This window comes from Chironomus tepperi, unplaced genomic scaffold (genome assembly GCF_022539635.2).
Source record: "Chironomus tepperi strain 1889 unplaced genomic scaffold, CSIRO-AGI_Ctep_v1 contig_12, whole genome shotgun sequence".
Classification (NCBI taxonomy): domain Eukaryota; kingdom Metazoa; phylum Arthropoda; class Insecta; order Diptera; family Chironomidae; genus Chironomus; species Chironomus tepperi.
The window spans coordinates 1,283,980-1,293,901 of record NW_027226134.1 but is presented as its reverse complement, the minus strand read 5'-3'; the positions used below and the strand labels follow the sequence as shown (position 1 = coordinate 1,293,901).

Sequence of the window (9,922 nt, the reverse complement as noted above, 5' to 3'; positions counted from 1 at the left end):
AGTGCCCAAAAATGTAAACAGTTGATATGAGGACAAACTGACTCTTAGTAGCCAGAAAATTGTAAAAAAAATTGCACGAAAAACGTTTAATTTCACATTTTTATTAAATTATTAATCGATTAATTAATTTAAATGTATTATTAAGTAGTGAGAGAATAGTCAGCAATTAAGGAATACATCAAATAGTGTAGTAAATAGACGAAAATGTCACTTTTTAAGAAACCGAAGAAATCTGTATTAAATAGGAGAATTTTCAGCAGTGAAAATGATCCAGAGAATGCAGAAAAGATGGATATGGATGAGGACAGCAGAGAATCAAGAAAGGACAGCTCAACAAAAGACAAAAAACTGACAATTAAGCCACAGAAGAGTTCATTGTTGAGTTTTGGTGACGAAGGTAAATTGATTGGTCTGGATGTTGATAATAACATCCATAAAGACTAACTGACATTCTCAATAACATAATCTTCTTATTCTAGGAAATGTATTCTTATTGATTCCTTAATTAAATTAAACATAACACATGAAAAAAACTTTGTTTTATAGATGAAGGCGAAACATTTCAAGTTAAAAAATCGAGTTATAGCCGGAAGATCCATAAAGAGCGCAAAAAAGAAAAGAATAGGTCTAGCGAAAAGTCCATAAAAATTAATAGTAATAATTCTCAAAATTCCAATAATAATTCCCAACGCGAAAATATTACCTCTAACGTCACTAAGGAGAGTAATTATGTGAAAGAAATTCAATCAGAATCAGATGGATTCTCGGTAAGGTTATTATTATTCAATTTTCTATCAAACAAAAATCCAATAAAACCACTTGTCACTCAATTTGTCATGACTATATATCTTAAAAAAGTTTTCTTCAAAACTGAAAACAAAAAATGAAATTTTTTTTTGTATTAAATTTCTTATTACAACTCATTTCCATATGAATTAAAATACAATAGCTTTTTGTTGACATATTTTAATTCATATGGAATACTTTCTAACTTAGTTTAACTCACTTATACTAATATTTCTTTATTTTCTCTTTTATTCTTTTTCAAAAAAACTTTAATTTATGTAGATTCGACTCAAGAATTCTAATCCCGACAATTTGATACTTAATGGACGAGCTGCTTTGTGTGCTGGACGAGATGAAATGTCATCAGAGGAGGAGAACGAGGAAAATGAGAAGGATCGATATCAGAGCCATAAATTCTCACAACCTGATGAAATTAAGCTTAAATTAGAGTCTGGAGCTATTCCTGACGCTGCAATGATTCATGCAGCTAGAAAAAGACGCCAAAAAGCTCGAGAAGAAGGTTTGTAGTTGATACATCATAAAAATTACAGAATTAAAAGATAATGTCTATTTTTAGGTGAATTCATATCAATTGATGATGATCAGGAACAAATCAGAAAAGGTAAGAGAAATGTTCGAGAAGAAGACGTTGAAGGAAGCGGAACTGATGAGGAACGAGTCGATATGTCAGCCATAACTGGTGTCAAGGAACGTGAAGAGCGACGAGAGCAATTTTATTCAGTTCAATCGGATGAACACGAGCATGACGATTCGGATATTGAAATGAATGAATGGGAAAATCAACAAATCAGAAAAGGTGTAACAGGCGCTCAAATCATGACTGCTCAATCGGAATCAACATTATCACAATATTTACTTCCGCCTCTTTTGAATAGCAACAAAGCTATAAAGAACGAAGACAAGCCGGAATTAACGACTGCTGAACTTTTAGAGCAAGCATATTCACAGAACAATTATGAAATGGCAAAACAGATTAAGAAAGAAAAGAATAAGGAAGTGACTAAAAGTGCTGGAATTAAAACTCCACAAGAAATCCTTAAAATTATTAATGATAAATTGAAATCGTCACGAGAGCTTAATCACAAACATTACTTAGATATTGATAGAATAACTGAAGAATTTTCAAGCATTATAATTGATTTAGAAGAAAGTGAAAAAAATGGACCACAAGCAGCTTCAAAATATCGTTTTTATCAAGAATTAAAATTGTACTTAGATGACCTTATTGAATGTTTGAACGAAAAAGTTCCACAAATTACGGCATTAGAAGAGAGGATATTAAGTGTCACTTCAAAATACTCGAAAAAGCTGATTGAAAGGAGGCGGCAGGATGTTCGTGATCAAGCAAAGGAAATAACCGACACAAGTGAGTATAGCACTTTACGTATTACGATCAAATGGTATTTTTAAAAAATAACGGTTGCTCAATATTTAAAGTTTTCAAAGTTCAAAACAAGTTTAAAAAATTTAAAATTTGTTGAGCCGTTAAATTTTTAAATATTTTCTTTAAAACTTTATTAATTCATACATCAATCATCCATAGAAACCAGTAAAAAGACACAAGAAGACGAGGAACGAGTAAGAAGAGCAGCTGAACGTGAAGGCAGAAGAACACGTCGAAGACGAGAACGAGAGAAGCTTAGCATGAATGAAACACACAATGATGGAATGTCCAGTGATGATGAAGTTCCAGATATTGAATACAATCAATATAAAGAACAAATATGTGAGCATTAATAATATGACTATAAACGTCATATATACTGACATAAATATTTCTCTGCAGCACAAATAAAACAAGAAGCAGCTCTACTTTTCGACGATGTGACAGATGAGTACTGTGAATTGCCGTTCATTTTACAGAAGTTTGAGGAATGGAAGAAAAAGGATTTAAATTCTTACAAAGAAGCTTTTGTTCATCTTTGCTTACCAAAAGTTATTGGAGTATTCGTAAGATGGGAAATGATCCTTTGGACGCCGTTCTCAACTGAACATTATGAGGATATCGATAAAATGAAATGGTATCATCCAGCAGCTATGTACGGAAGGACAGAAAGTGAAACAGAAGAGACATTAAGGAACGATCCTGATGTCTTTCTGATTCCAACAGTTATAGAGAAATATGTATTGCCAAAATTAAACAGTAAGTTGACTCAATAATGCTTAATTAGTGTATGATTAAGAATATCAATTGAAATTGTAACCGTCAATTAATTTTTAAAAACTTCATTGAATGGTTTACACTTTCAAAATATTTTTTACCGTTATTTTTCAAATTATTAAATAATTAAATTTTTAATTCACAGAAATACTAGAAGGATGTTTCGATCCATTATCAACAACACAAACTCTTAAATTAGTGAAACTTCTGAACCAATTGTCAAAAGACTATCCATCACTGAGAATCACTTCGAAGAATCTGCAAGCATTGTTTTCAATTATCACCGAAAAAATGACGATAGCTTTAGATAATGACGTCTTTATTCCCATCTTCCCGAAGCAGTAAGGATATATTATAAATTGAGACAGAATGATATAAAACTTCCATTTACTTACAGAAGTTCCGACTCAAAATCATCAGCTTTCTTTCAACGACAATTCTACAGCGGAATTAAGCTATTTAGAAATTTCATCAGTTTTCAAGGAATCGTTGCCGATTCAATCTTAAAGAATTTTGCTATATCATCATTACTTAACCGATACTTATTGTCAGCAATGAGAATCAGTAATCCATTGGAGGGTATTTCAAAGGCTCAAACACTTTTACAGACTTTGCCGCGTATTTGGCTAGTTACAGCAGACAAAAGCTTCATTGACAGCATGAATCTGTTTGTGATTTATGTGGGGAACCTGGAAGGACAGTTGGACTCTAAAGGTCCATTATATGCGTAAGTTCCTTGGGCATTTTTAAATATCCATCATATTTAATTTTATTATTATTTAATTTCAGTGACTCAGTGGAGAAGTTGAAGCAAATTATGGCTCGATTGGAACTAATGGTCAAAACATAAGTCACAGTCGTGATAAACAAGCAGACAATGTATATAATTTTAAGTAATTAATAAACTTTCGAAACAAAAATAGAATTGTATTCAATATTTCCGTTACAGAAATATTTGAAAACATACAAAAAGGGACATCCCCCTGTTTTTAAAATGTTTTGAATGTTTCCGTCCGATTATGCCACACAAGCTTTCACTTAAACAATGAAGAACAAGTAAACAACAACAATTTTTATAAAAATTTTTCAATCGATTTGACAGTGAAAAAAACTTAAATTACTTAATAATGAGTAGTTTAAATCAGTGCAGAGTGTGTTTGGCTGAAAGATCAGATCTGGAATCAATGTTTAGACCTGAAAAACAAACAATTTTGGATATTTATTTGATCACTGGAGTGAAAGTAAGTTATTGAAGTAATTTGATACTGATTAATTATGTTAACGGTGATATATTCACAGATTGTTGAGATAAACAACCAAAAAGGAGCGTATATATGCCAACGATGCATTGCAGACTTGACTGTTGCAACAGAATTCAGAAAAAGATGCATAAAATCCGATGAATTTGTCAAAGACTGCTTCGGACAGACCGAAATGAAGTTCTGGGACAGTCAGGAATTTAATTTTGACAGTCTAAATATTTTGGAGCCTAAAATAAAATGTGAAGAAGAATTCCGACAAGTTATTAAAGTAGAGCCACATATTGAGTTCCATTCCGATGAAGAAGAAGACTACAACTGGAAGTATGATGAATATGATCCAACAAATTATCAAACAAACTGGAATGAATTTACTTTGGATGAAGAAACACTTAAAAGTTTAACTTGTCCATATTGTCACAAGAAGCTTAATACCAGACGATCACTAAAGTATCACATACAAGTTAAGCATGAGCCACAATCATGCAAAAAATATGAATGTGATGTGAGTAATCCATAAGTCACGATAATAATTCAGCATAATCATTTATATATTTAATAATTTCAGTGTTGCGGAAAAGCATTTCCCAATAAGCATCCTTTAAAAAGGCACATCCATCAAGCACATTTGACAGTTTCATCAAAATATGTCAAAAAGAGCGATTCTGACATGACATGCATTTTATGTAAAGTTGTTCTAAAGAACAGAAAGTCGTACCGAAATCATGTCAAGAACAAGCATAACAAGTGGTTGGACGTTCTGTTTCCAAAAGTTGACAAGAAAATGCAACAAATGATGAAGATTGCAGTTCAAGGAGTTGCAGAAGATCCAGCATGTCCATGTTCAATTTGTGGAAAGATCTTTAAAAACAAACGTAAGTATATTGATTGAAATGGAACCTAAAATTCGAGGGATGAAGAATATTTGACCGTTATTTTTAGATTTGAATTATATTTCATAAAATTCAAATTATTTTTGGTCGTTAATTTTTGAAATAATTTTTACCGTTATTCGTTTATCGGAATTTACGTCTTAAAATTGCTAATCTAGTCATTAATCAACATTTTTATTACACAGGAAATTTGGCACAGCATGAAAAAACTCACAAGATCCTTTTGCCACACGAATATTTCTACTGCGATCTCTGTGGCAACAAATTCAAGGAAAAGCTCCTTATGCAAATTCACATTAGAAAAAGGCACATTCAGAAAATTCGCTATCAATGTGAATTATGTACATGCTCGTACACAACAAATCATTCATTGCAGATTCATATTAAAGTTCGTCACAAAAATATTCGTGAATGGATATGCAATTGGTGTGGAAAGGATTTTGGTGAAAAGAAGAAACTCGTTGCACACGAAAGAATCCATACAGGCGAGCAGCCATACATATGTCAGTATTGTGATGCTAAATTTACGCATCAAACAGATTACAGACGTCATAAATGGAATCATGAAGGACGAAAGAGTTTCAAATGTCAAATGTGCGGTGAAGGCTTTGTTAAAAGAAGTGAATTAATTTCCCATAAGAATCGCTGTCTTGCATGGAGAAGTCAACAAATGAATGTATTTCCACAACACCTACCCCCAAATATGTCAATCAATTAAGCTTATCTAGCTTTATGTCAATGTTTTTATTCAATGTTTAATACTTGTTGTTTCACAAAACATTCAAACTTTTTAAAGTGTCCACATAAATATGCTGTATACGGAAAGGAAGTGAACAAGAAGAGGATAATGATAAGCTTGTGCTGGGGGGATTGTAAAAATGATGAGAAAATAAAATTTAATTAAAATTATAAATAATATATAGCATGGCTATGCCAATTATGTACACAATTAGAGTAAAATAATAAAAATTTATGCCAATTTTTGGATAAAACAATCAAGACAGCTTTGATTCTGGTATGGCATGTCTGCAGTAAGTGGAAGGTAGCAGTTAGTTCCATCCACAAGTCGTTAACAAACCAAAATCCATCAATTTACTGGATTCACTGGATCTTTCAAAACATTCAACAAATTTCCAGCAACAGCATCTAAATGATCAAATTCAAAACTCCCGCTGTATCCAAGATGCACTTAAGTCTTCCTTCAAATACAGCATTATGCAAGAGATTATAGTAAACAAGAAAATTTTTGTGGCAATAACTTAGGTATATGGAAAATAAAGGAAAAATCTATGATAAGTAAATAAGCAGCAATGAATAATGTCAAGCGACTGTGTCGTGTGTGTATGGAAAATGATTGGAATGGAAATTTTATACCAATAATTCAGGATGCTGGCAATAGAACTGCTGCAGACATCTTTACAATATCTGGAGTTCAAGTATGACTTGATGATTGATTTTTAAGGATCTAACACTAATGTCAGTTGTCTTTATGTTTTAGATTGTTGATTTCCCATCATGTCCTGCCTTAATATGTCTAAAATGCATTGAGGATCTCTCAAGGGCAATTATTTTTAGAAACCGATGCAAGAGTTCTGATCAGTTCCTTAGAGAAACGATATTCAATGAGAAATCAAGCCAAGCCGTACTTTATGACAATTTTGAGTTCAAGAATGAGCAGAATGTACTTAATTCCATCAAAATAGAACCAATAGAAATTGAAACATTTTTTGAATATCCAACAATCAATGCCGAAGCAATCCTTAATGAAAATTCAGCTGATGATGAACACGACGATGTTATTTTAAGTGATCTGAAAGGGAAACTGACGAATGTCAATAAACAGAAGTTTAAATGCATCCACTGTAACCAATTATTGTCATCTGAACATTCTCTTAAGTATCATATAAATGCAATTCATGGGACACAACATAAACCGGATAAGCAATTCACATGTGAGGTAATTAGTGCTGGTGACTTGATATTGAACTTGTATTGAGTGTTCTTGAGTTGTCAAACAACATCAAGGACTGTGTTTAGGTCAAGATCAGATTCTAGTGTCACTGGATCTCTTAAAATTTATATATCACTCACTTCTGAATCATTTAATACTGAATTAAAGTACATCCAATACTAATTCCTGCTTATTTTCTTCCATTTCAAGATCTGCGGCAAAACATTTGTCTTCAAATCAAAATATACTCGACATTATAGGACTGTTCACATAGAATTAGAGGAATCAAATGAAATAATTGGCTGTCAGTATTGTATGAAGCTATTTGACCAGCGGACAGCACTTAAGGATCATATTAGATATAAACATGAAGTTTACGACTTTAAATGTGATGTGAGTTCTTGGATTAAAAGATTTTTGTAAAGCAAAGCTGTCTGATATTGAATTTGTAAATGATTTTAAGTTTGCATGAACTTAATCGAAGGATGCTTTGTTTTATAAATATCCCAAAGTCCATCATCATTTCAAACCTAATTTTCCATAATCTTCCAGAAATGCGGGAAATTCTTCACATTAAAGAACAAGCTGTCAAAACACTTCAAGGAATCTCACCTAAAAGGATCAAAGCCAAGAAAGCAACGAGTCAAAAAAGAACCAAAAGAAGTCCAATGCTTCCCATGTGTCGTTTGTGGAAAGATTTGTGCCAGCAAGACGTTCCTTAAAGTTCATGAAAAAAGTCATATCAAAATTAGACCTGAGGATTATTACTACTGTGACATGTGTGGAAATAAGTTTAGAGCGAAAAATCCACTCGAATTGCACATTAAGACACGGCATATACTTAAGCTACGATACACTTGCGATAAATGTCCAGGAAAGTCTTGGGCGAGAAAGGATCACATGAAAAGACATGTTAAGGTTGTACATGAGAATATACGGGAGTTTAAATGTGAATGGTAAGGGATGTAAAGTCAATATTGAATAGACTGACTAATTTATGGTACAATCTGTGTAATTAGGTGCGGTAAAGACTTCCCAGAGAAGAGAAAACTTGAATGCCATAGAAGAATACACACCGGTGAGCAGCCATATACCTGTAATTATTTTGGATGTGGAAAGAAGTATACTCATGAGGTATGAAGAGTTTTGGTATACATATTAGTTGTTGACTGTCTAGGGCAGTGGTGGAAATCTTTAATTTTTCGCGGCACACTTTTGTGGTAAGCTTCTACCGAAACTGCATGCTGCATACGGTTCGTGGAATTTTCAAAAGTTTTCGACGGCACACTAATGTGCCGCGGCACACAGGTTGTCCACCACTGTTGTAGGGATTGATATTGAGAGTCTGTGCATTAACAGTCCATTGGTCGGTTTATAAAGGATTTTAAAGTCTGAGGCTGACGGCTCTCGAGATATTTTGACCATAATTTTGAATTTCATGAATTTCTTCCATTCTAGACCGATTACCGACGGCACATCTGGTCACATACTGGAGAACGCAAGTGAGTATCAAATAATGATCTTCTGACTTGCAAAGAGACTTGCGTGACAGACTTACTATGAAAACATGATCTTTGCCTGTAAGGCATCCATACCAAAAATCCAATAGTAATTTCTAATTTCCCACAAAGGTACAACTGCACATCATGCCGTATAGCATTCAGCAAACGCAGTGAACTAATAGCCCACAGAAGTGAATGCGTCTACTACAACTATAATCAAAACAATGTGAATATATAAGAATCTCAACTTTTATTACTATACGAACAAATCATCATGTGTCTCTTCCTACCATGCGAGTCAGCGAACATTTTATCACAGGCTGAATTAAAGCATGGATATGGACGGACACCGGAATGTGTACGATGATGTCGAAGCAATTGCTGATTTGTGGCAAAACCTTGTTTACATTCGTCACAAATATGATTCCTTATTTTGAGATGTACAGCTTTTCTGTGCTTATTGAGACTTCCTGAACATGTTGCAATAAATCCACACTCGTAACATTGCTTCCTTTAAAGTATATATATTATTTACTTACGAATAAAATGATTAAGACTATAAGACTATACACTTACATTCGTGACTTTTCATGCACTAATTGGACGTGATTTTTCAGTAATCGTTTCTCTTTGAATGACTTGTCACAATGAGGACATTTTAGGTAGTCTTTTAAGGCGACTGTTTTGTGGGTCTTTTCGTGTCCATAAAGAGCTCCAGAACTTCTGCAGATTTTGCCACAAAATTTACATTGGAATGTTTCAGATGGTCGAGCTTTCATCAACGATTTAGTCTTTGACTTGTAGTTACAGTTATCACATTCAAAATAGTCATTAGGATTAATTTGTGTATGCCTTACGTATTCATGTTTTTGCAAATAGTACCGGCATGTGAATAGTTTTGCACATTTTGTGCATTGATATTTTTGAGGCTCATTTGTGGTTGGACTTAGAGATTCACTGACTGTTTCTGTGATTATAAAGTCGGCATCTGAGTTGTGTGGATTAATACTTTGGAAATACTCATTGGCTTTGAGGCAATTTTGTCGAAAAGTTATTGCTGCATTCAGTTGATTCAGACATGATTTACAGATGAAGCATGACTCATCTTGTTTGAGAATCTAAAAACATAAAGAACTAAGATTCATCCCTAAAATATACAGTTCCATTAAGTCACCTTGACAGCCGAAATTGTAAATATTTTATCAGCAATTCCTTCATCATCCACAAAAATGTCAATAAAGCTATCACTTTCGTCACATTCAAGGCACACTCGACATAATTTTGATTCAAAATTCATCACTAACTACTTTTGTTTACTATCAACAATCCTACAGTCTTCATTCCAATAA

The 9,922-nt window shown here is 33.2% G+C and overlaps 4 protein-coding genes across 5 annotated transcripts; 3 read left to right on the top strand and 1 right to left on the bottom strand.

Moving 5' to 3' along the window:
• Positions 1–52: 52 nt before the first annotated feature.
• On the top strand, positions 53–3,893 carry LOC139088057 (PAX3- and PAX7-binding protein 1). 2 transcript variants are annotated; one of them, XM_070637076.1, is made up of 9 exons: positions 53–397; positions 547–767; positions 1,069–1,306; positions 1,364–2,173; positions 2,351–2,533; positions 2,594–2,950; positions 3,114–3,309; positions 3,366–3,695; positions 3,758–3,893. In XM_070637076.1, the coding sequence occupies exons 1-9, from the start codon at positions 205–207 to the stop codon at positions 3,816–3,818; spliced, it is 2,589 nt and encodes an 862-aa protein (XP_070493177.1). In that variant the 5' UTR covers positions 53–204; the 3' UTR covers positions 3,819–3,893. The 2 variants fall into 2 exon arrangements, with proteins under 2 accessions (XP_070493177.1, XP_070493185.1); XM_070637084.1 differs by lacking the exon at positions 53–397 and having other exon boundaries at positions 453–772.
• Positions 3,894–3,987: 94 nt separating this feature from the next.
• Positions 3,988–6,115, top strand: LOC139088082 (zinc finger protein 652-B-like). The gene is made up of 4 exons (XM_070637121.1): positions 3,988–4,209; positions 4,268–4,732; positions 4,796–5,102; positions 5,306–6,115. Exons 1-4 carry the CDS (start codon positions 4,096–4,098, stop codon positions 5,836–5,838), a joined length of 1,419 nt encoding a protein of 472 aa, XP_070493222.1. The 5' UTR covers positions 3,988–4,095; the 3' UTR covers positions 5,839–6,115.
• Positions 6,116–6,234: 119 nt separating this feature from the next.
• LOC139088075 (gastrula zinc finger protein XlCGF57.1-like) lies at positions 6,235–9,150 on the top strand. Its single transcript, XM_070637109.1, has 7 exons — positions 6,235–6,556; positions 6,619–7,077; positions 7,282–7,464; positions 7,624–8,027; positions 8,091–8,205; positions 8,530–8,573; positions 8,703–9,150. The coding sequence occupies exons 1-7, from the start codon at positions 6,431–6,433 to the stop codon at positions 8,809–8,811; spliced, it is 1,440 nt and encodes a 479-aa protein (XP_070493210.1). The 5' UTR covers positions 6,235–6,430; the 3' UTR covers positions 8,812–9,150.
• Positions 8,805–9,920, bottom strand: LOC139088090 (zinc finger protein interacting with ribonucleoprotein K-like). Its single transcript, XM_070637133.1, has 3 exons — positions 9,748–9,920; positions 9,150–9,691; positions 8,805–9,084 (listed from the first exon to the last, which is right to left on the bottom strand). The coding sequence occupies exons 1-3, from the start codon at positions 9,868–9,870 to the stop codon at positions 8,817–8,819; spliced, it is 933 nt and encodes a 310-aa protein (XP_070493234.1). The 5' UTR covers positions 9,871–9,920; the 3' UTR covers positions 8,805–8,816.
• Between the last annotated feature and the right edge of the window lie 2 nt (positions 9,921–9,922).

Bases quoted from the DNA above. Each gene is read 5' to 3' on its own strand.
- LOC139088057 (XM_070637076.1), top strand. From the start codon at position 205: ATGTCACTTTTTAAGAAACCGAAGAAATCTGTATTAAATAGGAGAATT. The intron at 398-546 runs GTAAATTGATTG...TTTGTTTTATAG, and splicing joins GTTGAGTTTTGGTGACGAAG to ATGAAGGCGAAACATTTCAA. The intron at 3,310-3,365 runs GTAAGGATATAT...ATTTACTTACAG, and splicing joins ATTCCCATCTTCCCGAAGCA to AAGTTCCGACTCAAAATCAT.
- LOC139088082 (XM_070637121.1), top strand. From the start codon at position 4,096: ATGAGTAGTTTAAATCAGTGCAGAGTGTGTTTGGCTGAAAGATCAGAT. The intron at 4,733-4,795 runs GTGAGTAATCCA...TAATAATTTCAG, and splicing joins GCAAAAAATATGAATGTGAT to TGTTGCGGAAAAGCATTTCC. The intron at 5,103-5,305 runs GTAAGTATATTG...TTTATTACACAG, and splicing joins AAAGATCTTTAAAAACAAAC to GAAATTTGGCACAGCATGAA.
- LOC139088075 (XM_070637109.1), top strand. From the start codon at position 6,431: ATGAATAATGTCAAGCGACTGTGTCGTGTGTGTATGGAAAATGATTGG. The intron at 7,078-7,281 runs GTAATTAGTGCT...TTCCATTTCAAG, and splicing joins ATAAGCAATTCACATGTGAG to ATCTGCGGCAAAACATTTGT. The intron at 8,028-8,090 runs GTAAGGGATGTA...CTGTGTAATTAG, and splicing joins CGGGAGTTTAAATGTGAATG to GTGCGGTAAAGACTTCCCAG.
- LOC139088090 (XM_070637133.1), bottom strand. From the start codon at position 9,870: ATGAATTTTGAATCAAAATTATGTCGAGTGTGCCTTGAATGTGACGAA. The intron at 9,692-9,747 runs GTGACTTAATGG...TTATGTTTTTAG, and splicing joins TTACAATTTCGGCTGTCAAG to ATTCTCAAACAAGATGAGTC. The intron at 9,085-9,149 runs GTAAGTGTATAG...TATACTTTAAAG, and splicing joins GTGCATGAAAAGTCACGAAT to GAAGCAATGTTACGAGTGTG.